This window comes from Coregonus clupeaformis, chromosome 17 (genome assembly GCF_020615455.1).
Source record: "Coregonus clupeaformis isolate EN_2021a chromosome 17, ASM2061545v1, whole genome shotgun sequence".
In the NCBI taxonomy this organism is placed as follows: Eukaryota; Metazoa; Chordata; class Actinopteri; order Salmoniformes; family Salmonidae; genus Coregonus; species Coregonus clupeaformis.
In genome coordinates, this window is record NC_059208.1 from 15741842 (window position 1) to 15757424 (window position 15583).

The following is a 15583-nucleotide window of genomic DNA, read 5'->3' on the forward strand; positions in this document are numbered from 1 at the left end:
CTCTCTCTCTCTCTCTCTCTCTCTCTCTCTCTCTCTCTCTCTCTCTCTCTCTCTCTCTCTCTCTCTCTCTCTCTCTCTCTCTCTCTCTCTCTCTCTCTCTCTCTCTCTCTCTCTCTCTCTCTCTCTCTCTCTCTCTCTCTCTCTCTCTCTCTCTCTCTCTCTCTCTCTCTCTCTCTCTCTCTCTCTCTCTCTCTCTCTCTCTCTCTCTCTCTCTCTCTCTCTCTCTCTCTCTCTCTCTCTCTCTCTCTCTCTCTCTCTCTCTCTCTCTCTCTCTCTCTCTCTCTCTCTCTCTCTCTCTCTCTCTCTCTCTCTCTCTCTCTCAAACTGTTTACAATACACACAAGAGCTAGGAGGACCTAGTTGAGGGCAGTGGGTGTGTCCAGTACACTGACAACCAAACTGAGACTCCAGTTTACAGCCTTAAAACAGGAGGTCTGTGTCTCAAATGGCACCCTATTCCCTACGTAGAGCACTGCTTATGACCAGGGCCTATAGGGATTTGGTTAAAACTTGTACCCTATACAGGGAATAGGGTCCTGGGCCTTATCAAATACATGGAGAGTGGACTGGACCACATCATGACTGGTATCCCTGTAGATGTAGTTAGGTCTCTGCTGGGGATGGTTAGAGAGGAGGAGGGAGGAGTCTGGAGAACATGGCTGGCTCTCATTGGCCCATTGTCTTCAGTGTCATCATTTGAAGGCATGGCCTGTCTTCTTCATCAGTTTGCCCCAAAGTGGAGGAGGGAGGGGCTACTTGGATTCACCCAAATAAGCACTGGAAATAGAATGACAAAGACGGGTTAGTGATCCACACAGCTTGAGGGGTAGGTTGGTGGATGTAACAGACGGGTTAGTGATCTTTTCTCTATTCACCTGGAACTACAGAAGGTGTTAAGAGCAACCCTCTTCAATCTCACACTAGGGGTGAGACACAGACAGGAAGAAAACTAACAGGGAACCTAAATGAATAGAGTGGATCCTTACATTGTGTGTTGCCCCCCAGGGTAGGGTGGTTTAGAACTGTCCAGCGCTGCTGGGGTCACACTGTAACAGACGCACGATGGAGGGGTCACTTTTAGCACCCTTAATGAACTCCTCCAGAGACAGTTTACCTGGAGAAACACAACAACAGGAGACAGTCAGGTTATATTAACCCTTAATGAACTGCTCCAGAGACAGTTTACCTGGAGAAACACAACAACAGGAGACAGTCAGGTTATATGAGTGTATATCATTATCAAATAGAGAGTTTGAAGTTTGGACAACAAGCTGTATTGCTAGAAGGAAGATCTGGGATTATTAACAGGTGGTAACGCTAGAAGGAAGATCTGGGATTATTAACAGGTGGTAATGTTAGAAGGAAGATCTGGGATTATTAACAGGTGGTAATGCTAGAAGGAAGATCTGGGATTATTAACAGGTGGTAATGCTAGAAGGAAGATCTGGGAGTATTAACAGGTGGTAATGCTAGAAGGAAGATCTGGGAGTATTAACAGGTGGTAATGCTAGAAGGAAGATCTGGGATTATTAACAGGTGGTAATGCTAGAAGGAAGATCTGGGATTATTAACAGGTGGTAACGCTAGAAGGAAGATCTGGGATTATTAACAGGTGGTAATGCTAGAAGGAAAATCTGGGATTATTAACAGGTGGTAATGCTAGAAGGAAGATCTGGGATTATTAACAGGTGGTAATGCTAGAAGGAAAATCTGGGATTATTAACAGGTGGTAATGCTAGAAGGAAGATCTGGGAGTATTAACAGGTGGTAATGCTAGAAGGAAGATCTGGAATTATTAACAGGTGGTAATGCTAGAAGGAAGATCTGGGAGTATTAACAGGTGGTAATGCTAGAAGGAAGATCTGGGATTATTAACAGGTGGTAACGCTAGAAGGAAGATCTGGGATTATTAACAGGTGGTAATGCTAGAAGGAAGATCTGGGATTATTAACAGGTGGTAACGCTAGAAGGAAGATCTGGGATTATTAACAGGTGGTAATGCTAGAAGGAAAATCTGGGATTATTAACAGGTGGTAACGCTAGAAGGAAGATCTGGGATTATTAACAGGTGGTAATGCTAGAAGGAAAATCTGGGATTATTAACAGGTGGTAATGCTAGAAGGAAGATCTGGGATTATTAACAGGTGGTAATGCTAGAAGGAAGATCTGGGATTATTAAAAGATGGTAATGCTAGAAGGAAGATCTGGGATTATTAAAAGGTGGTAATGCTAGAAGGAAGATCTGGGATTATTAACTTTCCATCAACAGGTGGCAGTACTGAGATTCATTTTTCAACACACACTCCCAGACTCCCCCCAACACACACTCCCAGACTCCCCCCAACACACACTCCCAGACACCCCCCAACACACACTCCCAGACTCCCCCAACACACACTCCCAGACTCCCCCAACACACACTCCCAGACTCCCCCCAACACACACTCCCAGACTCCCCCCAACACACACTCCCAGACACCCCCCAACACACACTCCCAGACTCCCCCAACACACACTCCCAGACTCCCCCCAACACACACTCCCAGACTCCCCCCAACACACACTCCCAGACTCCCCCAAACACACACTCCCAGACTCCCCCCAACACACACTCCCAGACTCTCCCCCAACACACACTCCCAGACTCCCCCAACACACACTCCCAGACTCCCCCCAACACACACTCCCAGACTCCCCCAACACACACTCCCAGACACCCCCCAACACACTCCCAGACTCCCCCAACACACACTCCCAGACTCCCCCAACACACACTCCCAGACTCCCCCAACACACACTCCCAGACACCCCCCAACACACACTCCCAGACTCCCCCAACACACACTCCCAGACACCCCCCCAACACACACTCCCAGACTCCCCCAACACACACTCCCAGACTCCCCCAACACACACTCCCAGACTCCCCCAACACACACTCCCAGACTCCCCCAACACACACTCCCAGACTCCCCCAACACACACTCCCAGACACCCCCCCAACACACACTCCCAGACTCCCCCAACACACACTCCCAGACTCCCCCAACACACACTCCCAGACACCCCCCAACACACACTCCCAGACACCCCCCAACACACACTCCCAGACTCCCCCAACACACACTCCCAGACTCCCCCCAACACACACTCCCAGACTCCCCCAACACACACTCCCAGACACCCCCAACACACACTCCCAGACTCCCCCAACACACACTCCCAGACACCCCCCAACACACACTCCCAGACACCCCCCAACACACACTCCCAGACTCCCCCCAACACACACTCCCAGACTCCCCCAACACACACTCCCAGACACCCCCCAACACACACTCCCAGACTCCCCCAACACACACTCCCAGACTCCCCCCCAACACACACTCCCAGACTCCCCCAACACACACTCCCAGACTCCCCCCAACACACACTCCCAGACTCCCCCCAACACACACTCCCAGACTAGTCCTTCAGTACTCGTGATTGGAATAATGAGAGCCAGAGAAAGACAGCATAGTTAGTCTTCTCCCTCTAGCTCCTCCCCCTCTCTCTCATCTCTCTCCAATAGAGTTACAGTGTCTTCTCTGTTCAGTGTGATTATAAATAATTTACATAGTCTTGGTAGATTAATAAATTCGAACAAACCTGGCCAATACAAGAGCTACATCCCTGCTGGCATTAGGCGGCGGCCTGGATTGAAAGGATAGTGGACAGAGCGTGCAGTCTAACCACTGCGCCACTCGGGAGTATATATATTTGAACCTTTATTTAAATAAGCAAGTCAGTTAAGAACTAATTCTTATTTACAATGACGGCCTACCAAAAGGCAAAAGGCCTCCTGCGGGGACGGGGGCTGGGATAGAAAATAACAATATAGGAGAAAACACATCACGACAAGAGAGACACCACAACACTACATAAAGAGAGACCTAAGACAACAACACAGCATGGCAGCAACACATCACGACAAGAGAGACACCACAACACTACATAAAGAGAGACCTAAGACAACAACACAGCATGGCAGCAACACATCACGACAAGAGAGACACCACAACACTACATAAAAGAGAGACCTAAGACAACAACACAGCATGGCAGCAACACATCACGACAAGAGAGACACCACAACACTATATAAAAGAGAGACCTAAGACAACAACACAGCATGGCAGCAACACATCACGACAAGAGAGACACCACAACACTACATAAAGAGAGACCTAAGACAACACAGCATGGTAGCAACACATCACGACAAGAGAGACACCACAACACTACATAAAGAGAGACCTAAGACAACAACACAGCATGGCAGCAACACATCACGACAAGAGAGACACCACAACACTACATAAAGAGAGAGACCTAAGACAACAACACAGCATGGCAGCAACACATCACGACAAGAGAGACACCACAACACTACATAAAGAGAGACCTAAGACAACGACACAGCATGGCAGCAACACATCACGACAAGAGAGACACCACAACACTACATAAAGAGAGACCTAAGACAACAACACAGCATGGCAGCAACACATCACGACAAGAGAGACACCACAACACTACATAAAGAGAGAGACCTAAGACAACAACACAGCATGGCAGCAACACATCACGACAAGAGAGACACCACAACACTACATAAAGAGAGACCTAAGACAACAACACAGCATGGCAGCAACACATCACGACAAGAGAGACACCACAACACTACATAAAGAGAGACCTAAGACAACAACACAGCATGGCAGCAACACATCACGACAAGAGAGACACCACAACACTACATAAAGAGAGAGACCTAAGACAACAACACAGCATGGCAGCAACACATCACGACAAGAGAGACACCACAACACTACATAAAGAGAGACCTAAGACAACAACACAGCATGGCAGCAACACATCACGACAAGAGAGACACCACAACACTATATAAAGAGAGACCTAAGACAACAACACAGCATGGCAGCAACACATCACGACAAGAGAGACACCACAACACTACATAAAGAGAGACCTAAGACAACACAGCATGGTAGCAACACATCACGACAAGAGAGACACCACAACACTATATAAAGAGAGACCTAAGACAACAACACAGCATGGCAGCAACACATCACGACAAGAGAGACACCACAACACTACATAAAGAGAGACCTAAGACAACAACACAGCATGGCAGCAACACATGACGACACAGCATGGTAGCAACACCACATGACAACAACATGGTAGCAACACAACATGGCAGCAGCACAAAACATGGTACAAACATTATTGGGCACAGACAACAGCACTAAGGGCAAGAAGGTAGAGACAACAATACATCACGTGAAGCAGCCACAACTGTCAGTAAGAGTGTCCATGATTGAGTCTTTGAATGAAGAGATGGAGATAAAACTGTCCAGTTTGAGTGTTTTTTTGCAGCTCGTTCCAGTCACTAGCTGCAGCGAACTGAAAAGAGGAGCGACCCAGGGATGTGTGTGCTTTTGGGGACCTTTAACAGAATGTGACTGGCAGAACGGGTGTTGTATGTGGAGGATGAGGGCTGCAGTAGGTATCTCAGATAGGGGGGAGTGAGGCCTAAGAGGGTTTTGTAAATAAGCATCAACCAGTGGGTCTTGCGATGGGTATACAGAGATTACCAGTTTACAGAGGAGTATAGAGTGCAATGATGTGTCCTATAAGGAGCATTGGTCGCAAATCTGATGGCCGAATGGTAAAGAACATCTTGCCGCTCGAGAGCACCCTTACCTGCCGATCTATAAATTACATCTCCGTAATCTAGCATGGGTAGGATGGTCATCTGAATCAGGGTTAGTTTGGCAGCTGGCTGGCTTGGACAGTATCCACATTTTCATATTGTCATACCATCCTCCTATCATCCCGGGATTGAGGGTATTACCGGCAGAGCACACAAGGGGGCGCTAAGAACGTAAGAAAAGCCCATTGGGCCTCTATTACCAGAATGCTAACAAATTTAGCACAAACTAATAACGAAATCACATGGACGCTGTTAGCTAAACGTACATAAACTAATTGCAAAGACAGACAAATCCAGCTCATAAAGTTTTACAAGCATAGCTAGTAGCTACCGAATGTCATTTTCGGTGAAGGTGGACATTTACAAGTGAAAGTGAACAAGAGAAATTGTGCAAATGAACAAAGTTGTGATGCTTTTCTGAAGGAAGAGTAGCATGTGTACACGGAGCAGAAGGGAGAAGAACAGAGGAGGAAAACAACGCTAGTAGGAAGCACTGGGACAAAATGGCCGCTGTACAGAGAAGTCAAAGAGCTCTGGATGACTTCTGGCAGAAAGCCATTCTAAGATATCTGATGGCAAACATTTAGTAGTGAATTGCATACAAGTGGTGACTTCATCACCTCATGTGCGCCGTACAACAGAGACTCACCGATCGATATAGAACGCTATGGACTCACCAGTCTCCCGTTGTGGGTCAACTGTTCTGGGGATCTACGGTAAGCTTCATAATGTAAAATAACGTAACAGGTGAAATGAAGAACGCCAATCAGTTTTTATCTCCTAACGTACTGTACAAGTTGACTGCAGGTATTCACTTAAAAAGTAGCGACAAATATTCACATTTATATATATATATATAAAAAAATATATATAGTTTTGAAGGTATTGAAAGTTTACTGCTCTAGCTACTTTAACACACTCCCACTATTGGGGCTGTAATGTGTTGAGGTGGATGAGATGAGACCTACCGTCTCTGTTGGTGTCCATCTGTCTGAAGATCTTCTCTGTTCTCTTCTCTGGAGTAGACTCATCCTCTGGCATCTTCATCACAGATGACACCATCTTATAGATCGCCTGGAGAATAAACACACAGACACCATCTTATAGATCTCCTGGAGAACAAACACACAGACACCATCTTATAGATCTCCTGGAGAATAAACACACAGACACCATCTTATAGATCTCCTGGAGAATAAACACACAGACACCATCTTATAGATCTCCTGGAGAACAAACACACAGACACCATCTTATAGATCTCCTGGAGAATAAACACACAGACACCATCTTATAGATCTCCTGGAGAATAAACACACAGACACCATCTTATAGATCTCCTGGAGAATAAACACACAGACACCATCTTATAGATCTCCTGGAGAATAAACACAGACACCATCTTATAGATCTCCTGGAGAACAAACACACAGACACCATCTTATACACTGAACAAATATATAAACGCAACATGTAAAGTGATTAATGAGCTGAAATAAAAGGTCCCAGAAATTGTCCATACGCACAAAAAGCTTATTTCTCTCAAATGTTGTGCACAAATTTGTTTACATCCCTGTTAGTGAGCATTTCTCCTTTGCCAAAATAATCCATCTACCTGACAGGTGTGGCATATCAAGAAGCTGACTAAACAGCATGATCATTACACAGGTGCACCTTGTGCTGGGGACAATAAAAGGCCACTCTAAAATGTGCAGTGTTGTGTGACAAAACAATGCCACAGATGTCTTAAATTGAGGGAGCGCGCAATTGGCATGCTGACTACAAGAATGTCCACCAGAGCTGTTGCCAGAGAATTTAACGTTAATTTCTCTACCATAAGCTGCCTCCAACGTCATTTTAGAGAATTTGGCAGTACGTCCAACCGGCCTCACAACCGCAGACCACGTGTAACAACGCCAGCCCAGGACCTCCACATCCAGCTTCTTCACCTGCGGATCGTCTGAGACCAGCCACCCGGACAGCAGATGAAACAGTGGGTTTGCACAACTGAAGAATTTCTGCACAAACTGTCAGAAACCGTCTCAGGGAAGCTCATCTGCGTGCTCGTCGTCCTCACCAGGGTCTTGACCTGACTGCAGTTTGGTGTCGTAACCGACTTCAGTGGACAAATGCTCACCTTCGATGGCCACTGGCACGCTGGAGAAGTGTGCTCTTCACAGATGAATCCCGGTTTCAACTGTACCGGGCAGTATGGCGTTGTGTGGGCGAGCGGTTTGCTGATGTCAACAGTGTGAACATTGTGCCCCATGGTGGTGGTGGTGGGGTTTTGGTATGGGCAGGCATAAACTACAGACAATATACACAATTGCATTTTATCGATGGCAATTTGAAAGCACAGAGATACCGTGACGAGATCCTGAGGCCCATTGTCGTGCCATTCATTCGCCGCCATCACCTCATGTTTCAGCATGATAATGCACAGCCCCATATTGCAAGGATCTGTACACAATTCCTGGAAGCTGAAAATGTCCAGGTTCTTTCATGGCCTGCATACTCACCAGACATGTCACCCATTGAGCATGTTTGGGATGCTCTGGATCGACGTGTACGACAGCGTGCTCCAGTTCCCGCCAATATCCAGCAACTTCGCACAGCCATTGAAGAGGAGTGGGACAACATTCCACAGGCTACAATCAACAGCCTGATCAACTCTATGCGAAGGAGATGTCGCGCTGCATGAGGCAAATTGTGATTACACCAGATACTGACTGGTTTTCTGATCCATGCCCCTACCTTTAAAAAAAAAAGGTATCTGTGACCAACAGATGCATCTCTGTATTCCCAGTCATGTGAAATCCATAGATTAGGACTGTAACTCAGTAAAATCTTTTAAATTGTTGCATGTTGCGTTTATATTTTTGTTCAGTATAGATATCTACAAATAACAAATGAAGCTCTCGCTAAATGTTCCATGACGATAAAATGAAATGTCACAAGATATCTTCACTTTGCAACACAACGTGGACTGGCCGGTTCTGTTGGAGGAATATGCAACGGCCTGCCAGGGACAATTACATTGTCAAGAAATACTTGAATCCCTAGTAAAGTATTTTTTCTCCAAGTGTTTCTCTACTAGATAGATGGCCATAGCAAAGTCTTTAGAGTAAATGTCCTGTTGATACAGAGGGACTGTCTGCCAGTGGGCTGGGAGCTAGGACTGCTATGTCTTATGGATAAAGACAGTGTTGCTGAGTAAATGTCCTGTTGATACAGAGGGACTGTCTGCCAGCGGGCTGGGAGCTAGGACTGCTATGTCTTATGGATAAAGACAGTGTTGCTGAGTAAATGTCCTGTTCATACAGAGGGACTGTCTGCCAGCGGGCTGGGAGCTAGGACTGCTATGTCTTATGGATAAAGACAGTGTTGCTGAGTAAATGTCCTGTTGATACAGAGGGACTGTCTGCCAGCGGGCTGGGAGCTAGGACTGCTATGTCTTATGGATAAAGACAGTGTTGCTGAGTAAATGTCCTGTTCATACAGAGGGACTGTCTGCCAGCGGGCTGGGAGCTAGGACTGCTATGTCTTATGGATAAAGACAGTGTTGCTGAGTAAATGTCCTGTTGATACAGAGGGACTGTCTGCCAGTGGGCTGGGAGCCAGGACTGCTATGTCTTATGGATAAAGACAGTGTTGCTGAGTAAATGTCCTGTTCATACAGAGGGACTGTCTGCCAGCGGGCTGGGAGCCAGGACTGCTATGTCTTATGGATAAAGACAGTGTTGCTGAGTAAATGTCCTGTTGATCCAGAGGGACTGTCTGCCAGCGGGCTGGGAGCCAGGACTGCTATGTCTTATGGATAAAGACAGTGTTGCATCACCGATCTGGCCACTTTCTGTCTGGGGGCGTGTCTGCAAATTTTTACGAGGAATTAACTTGAGTATATATTGCAATAGACATTGGAATGTGTAGACAGTCTAAGAATTCTACGTGTAGTTTGTACGGGAGTGAAATCCAACAGTAAGATTGTTGCTGATCAACAAATAAAATCAGTCAACATGAACCACGCTACAGAAGACAACCAGTTGACTATACACTACTGAAGGTCAATCCTCGCCTGTACGATCTCCAGCATGTCAGACTTGCTGATGTATCCGTTCCCGTCCAGGTCGTACATACTGGGCCTACAAATAACTCACACCAGAACTACAAATCCCACCTCTCTGTTCCTGTCTCACCTGTACGATCTCCAGCATCTCAGACTTGCTGATGTATCCGTTCCCGTCCAGGTCGTACATGCTGAAGGCCCACTTCAGTTTCTGCTCCAGCTTGCCCCGTGACGTGACGCTCAGAGCGATGATGAACTCCCGGAAGTCTATCGTCCCGTCCCCGTTGGCGTCGAAGGTGCGGAAGACGTGCTCGGCGAACTTGGAGGCGTCTCCGTAGGGGAAGAAGTTACCGTAGATCTTCTTGAACTCCTCCATGGAGAGGTTCCCGCTGGGGCAGTCCCTCAGGAAGCCCTTGTACCACTCCTGGATCTCATGCTCTGTGAAGTCCGTGCTCTCCAGCAGGTCCTGCATCACCTCTGGGCGGAGTTTGCTGTTCTGCTTCCCCATGGCTGGTGGTTACTATGGTAACAACTGGAAGAGAGCGAAGAAACAGAAACTGAGAATAATTGGAGAAAGGAGAGGAGAGGAAGATGGAAGAGAGAGGAGAGAGGAAAGAGGAGAGGAGAAGAAAGAGGAGAGGAGGAGAGAGGAGAGGAGAGGAAGAGAGGGGAAAGAGGAGAGGAGGAGAGGGAAGAGAGAGGAGAGGAGAGGAAGAGAGAGGAGAGAGGAAAGAGGAGAGGAGGAGAGAGGAGAGGAGAGGAGAGGAAGAGAGAGGAGAGGAAGAGAGGAGAGAGGAAAGAGGAGAGGAGGAGAGAGGAAAGGAAGAGAGAGGAGAGGAGAGGAAGAGAGAGGAGAGGAGAGGTAGAGAGAGGAGAGGAGAGGTAGAGAGAGGAGAGGAGAGGAAGAGAGAGGAGAGGAGAGGAAGAGAGAGGAGAGGAGAGGAAGAGAGAGGAGGGGAGGATAGGAAGAGAGAGGAGGAGAGGAGGAGAGAGGAGAGAGGAAAGGAGGAGAGAGGAAAGGAGGAGAGGAAGAGAGGAGGAGAGGAAGAGAGGAAGAGAGGAGGAGAGGAGGAGAGGAGGAGATGAGAGGAGGAGAGGAGGAGATGAGAGGAGGAGAGGAAGAGAGGAGGAGAGGAAGAGAGGAGGAGAGGAAGAGAGGAGGAGAGGAAGAGAGGAAGAGAGGAGGAGAGAGGAGAGGAGGAGAGGAAGAGAGGAGGAGAGAGGAAAGGAAGAGAGAGGAGAGGAGAGAGGAGAGGAAGAGAGGAGGAGAGGAGATGAGGAGGAGAGAGGAGAGGAAGATGTCTACTAGTATTGAATACATGATGATAACAGGTAACGTGAGAAGAAATGTTAGCTGTATGTTGATGGCTATACAGTGAAATTAGAGGTGCACATCACAGAAAGCTTCATTAAAGACTACTTAGTTGTCAGAGCAGCAAAGTAAGCAGACATAAGTTTTTCTCTACTGCTATGCAACCAACCGGATGTATCCTCCTAAGGTACCCTCATTGTGGAATGAGGGAGAAGTGTACTTCACTGTGCCCAGGAATGTTCACATGCTCAATGTAACCAAACATATTCTTATGTCTGAAGTGACAGAACATTCCATGCAGCAGACAGACAGACAGACAGACACCCATATGTCCATCTACTGAACATACTGCTGTAGAAAACACTTGGAGACAGACACTACTGAATGTACTGCTGTAGAAAACACTTGGAGACAGACACTACTGAATGTACTGCTGTAGAAAACACTTGGAGACAGACACTGCTGAACGCTAGCTTGTCTTGAGTACACACTGAGCGGACTGAAAAAGGCACTGCAATCATACTACAGAACTATAACAGTTGACTGCGCTATGATTCACAGCCACCACTAAAAGCTACCTGGCTCCTCCTCGTGATGAGACAGAGACGTAAATTCACAAATCCACAAGTCACCACTTCAGAGCAAGACACACTTCATAACTCTTTACAAACCCAACTTCACAAAGCTCATAAGTGATTTACCGATCAAGAGAAACAAGACGCACTTTAGTTTAGCTCCAAACCCAACTTCATCAAGTTCCTAAGTGATTTCCGTCTGGAGAAAGACACAGTGCAGCTCCTGAGAAGGGCTTGTAGAATGTCTACTACGTACCAGACAGAGTCGGCGGAGTAGAGGAGTACGTCCTCAGGAGATGTTCATCCTCCTCTCCGCGGCTGGAATGTCTGTCTCATATCAATGTCTCTGACATTTACTGCAACAGGAAGTGAGTTTCCCCTCTCTCTCCGTCTCCCTTTCTCTTTCTGCTAGGTCAGTTCTCTCTCTTTCTGCTAGGTCAGGTCTCTCTCTCTCTCTGCTAGGTCAGGTCTCTCTCTTTCTGCTAGGTCAGGTCTCTCTCTTTCTGCTAGGTCAGGTCTCTCTCTTTCTGCTAGGTCAGGTCTCTCTCTTTCTGCGAGGTCAGGTCTCTCTCTTTCTGCGAGGTCAGGTCTCTCTCTTTCTGCGAGGTCAGGTCTCTCTCTTTCTGCGAGGTCAGGTCTCTCTCTCTCTGCGAGGTCACCTCTCTCTCTGCTAGGTCAGGTCTCTCTGCTAGGTCAGGTCTCCCTCTGCTAGGTCAGGTCTCTCTCTGCTAGGTCAGGTCTCTCTCTGCTAGGTCAGGTCTCTCTCTGCTAGGTCAGGTCTCTCTCTGCTAGGTCAGGTCTCTCTCTGCTAGGTCAGGTCTCTCTCTGCTAGGTCAGGTCTCTCTGCTAGGTCAGGTCTCTCTCTGCTAAGTCAGATCTGTCTCTGCGAGGTCATCTGTCTCTCTGCGAGGTCATCTGTCTCTCTGCTAGGTCAGATCTCTCTCTGCTAGGTCAGATCTCTCTCTGCTAGGTCAGATCTCTCTCTGCTAAGTCAGATCTCTCTCTGCTAAGTCAGATCTCTCTCTGCGAGGTCAGATCTCTCTCTGCGAGGTCAGATCTCTCTCTGCGAGGTCAGATCTCTCTCTGCGAGGTCATCTCTCTCTCTGCTAGGTCATCTTTCTCTCTGCTAGGTCAGGTCTCTCTCTGCTAGGTCAGATCTCTCTCTGCTAGGTCAGATCTCTCTCTGCGAGGTCAGATCTCTCTCTGCGAGGTCAGATCTCCCTCTGCGAGGTCAGATCTCTCTCTCTGCGAGGTCATCTCTCTCTCTGCTAGGTCAGATCTCTCTCTCTGCTAGGTCAGATCTCTCTCTCTACTAGGAGAAAGGAGTCAACAACTAAAGGATCTGACTGTTTAAAAGGAGAAAGGAGTCAACAACTAAAGGATCTGACTGTTTAAAAGGAGAAAGGAGTCAACACCTAAAGGATCTGACTGTTTAAAAGGATAAAGGAGTCAATAACTAAAGGATCTGACTCAGCGTTTAAAAGGAGCCACATCTGAGAGCAAACACACTTCACTCACTCCAACATGACTTCAGCCTACTGTCTAACAACATGTCTGGTTTGACACCTCTCCTAGAAGAGCTCTGTTTGATTAGCCTGCGACAGGTTTTATTTTCAGCCGTGTCTTTAAAATGGCCTGCGCCTTCATTATGTTGCCACGGCAACAGACCCAGCACACAACCAGCCGTTATTGATACCGAAGAAGCAGAACAATACATCAATGATTAGAAATCAAGCAGACATCTTCCTCAATTCATCCTCAAAGTAAACTAAACTCACAACATTGTTATGGGATTACAGCCAGATTAGACCACAAGGTATTTGTTGACCAAAGTAGCTATTTCTAGAGAGTAAAGCGTAGGTTCTGTACCAGACCTGGGTCAAATACACCTGTTACCACTTTTCAAATACATGAGGTGCACTTGATTTAGGCCCACTCACATGCAGGGTGGGCAGAATCTGCACCTTATGGGACTGTTCCATTGGTTCTATTGTACCAGGCATATTCAATCAATCAATGTACTGGTCACAGCAGTGGCTGCGTCATATCCGAGGAGTCAGTGTGCTTTACATTGTGTTCTGGGCTGGGGGCGTGACTAATGTGTCGGTCTCCTTGTGGGGTTCCTCTTCCCTAAGTCCATGAGCAGGTAATTGGCAGGAAGGGGGGGATGTCTAGCCCTCAGGGCCCAGCAGAGAGAGGAGAGGAGAGGAGGATTACAGCAGGATAGCATGTCTGTCTGTCATTACCTGCTTCAGTCTGCTCACTGTGGATCATCAACTTGACAACAAGCCATGTTGTCTTGAGGTCAAACCAGGTCTGGCTCAGACAATCACAGAAAACAAGTCCTTCAGCAGGGTGGCTGTTAACCAATCATTATGGAACAGCTGTTCAGCCAAGATGAATGTTATCTGGCGTGCTCAACTCCTAAAGACAATACAGATCAACACATCTGAGTGCTGTAGTTCAGGACTGACAGACAGGCAGCCCTCTCTAACTCATCAGTTGAGGGTGTTGCAGGTAACCCAGGACAGACAGATACACACTACCAGTCAAAAGTTTGGACACACCTACTCATTCAAGGGTTTTCTTTATTTTGAGTATTTTTTACATTGTAGAATAATAGTGAAGACATCAAAACTATGAAATAACACATATGGAATCATGTCGTAACCAAAAAAGTGTTAAACAAATCAAATATATATTTCATATGTGAGATTCTTCAAATAGCCACCTTTTAACTTGATGACAGCTCTTGGCATTCTCTCAACCAGCTTCATGTGGTAGTCACCTGGAATTAATATCAATTAACAGGTGTGCCTTCTTAAAACTTAATTTGTGGAATTTCTTTCCTTCTTAATGCGTTTGAGCCAATCAGTTGTGTTGTGACAAGGTAGGGGGGTATACAGAAGATAGCCCTCTTTGGTAAGATACCAAGTTCATATTATGGCAAGAGCAGCTCAAATAAGCAAAGAGAAACGACAGTCCATCATTACTTTAAGACATGAAGGTCAGTCAATACGGAACATTTCAAGAACTTTGAAAGTTTCTTTAAGTGCATTCTCAAAAACCATCAAGCGCTATGATGAAACTGGCTCTCATGAGGACCGACACAGGAATGGAAGACCCAGAGTTACCTCTGCTGCAGAGGATAAGTTCATTAGAGTTACCAGCCTCAGAAATTGCAGCCCAAATAAATGCTTCACAGAGTTCAAGTAACAGACACATCTCAACATCAACTGTTCAGAGGAGACTGTGTGAATCAGGCCTTCATGGTCGAATTTCTGCAAAGAAACCACTACTAAAGGACACCAATAATAAGAAGAGACCTGCTTGGGCCAAGAAACACGAGCAATGGACATTAGACCGGTGGAAATGTGTCCTTTGGTCTGGAGTCCAAATTGGAGATTTTTGGTTCCATCCGCCGTCTCTGTGATTTATTTAGAATTCAAGGCACACTTAACCAGCATGGCTACCACAGCATTCTGCAGCGATACACCATCCCATCTGGTTTGGGCTTAGTGGGACTCTCATTTGTTTTTCAACAGGACAATGACCCAACACACCTCCAGGCTGTGTAAGGGCTATTTTACCAAGCAGGAGAGTGATGGAGTGCTGCATCAGATGACCTGGCCTCCACAATCCCCCGACCTCAACCCAATTGATATAGTTTGGGATGAGACGGACGGCAGAGTGAAGGAAAAGCAGCCAACAAGTGCTCAGCATATGTGGGAACTCCTTCAAGACTGTTGGAAAAGCATTTCAGGTGAAGCTAGTTGAGAGAATACCAAGAGTGTGCAAAGCTGTCATCAAGGCAAAGGGTGGCTATTTGAAGAATCTCAAATATAAAA

The 15583-nt window shown here is 46.8% G+C and overlaps 1 protein-coding gene across 8 annotated transcripts in view; it reads right to left on the reverse strand.

Moving 5' to 3' along the window:
• Positions 1 to 266: 266 nt before the first annotated feature.
• Positions 267 to 15583, reverse strand: part of LOC121585965 (neurocalcin-delta A) — a 71058-nt gene continuing 55741 nt past the window's right edge. For all 8 annotated transcript variants that reach the window (XM_041902335.2, XM_041902331.2, XM_041902334.2 and 5 more), the window contains 4 exons: positions 9979 to 10380; positions 6751 to 6856; positions 987 to 1114; positions 267 to 777 (listed from right to left, as the gene is read on the reverse strand). In XM_041902335.2, the coding sequence (XP_041758269.1) occupies positions 1017 to 1114; positions 6751 to 6856; positions 9979 to 10356 (582 nt within the window). In that variant the 5' untranslated portion in view covers positions 10357 to 10380 and the 3' untranslated portion in view covers positions 267 to 777; positions 987 to 1016. The remainder of the gene's footprint in view (positions 778 to 986; positions 1115 to 6750; positions 6857 to 9978; positions 10381 to 15583) is intronic.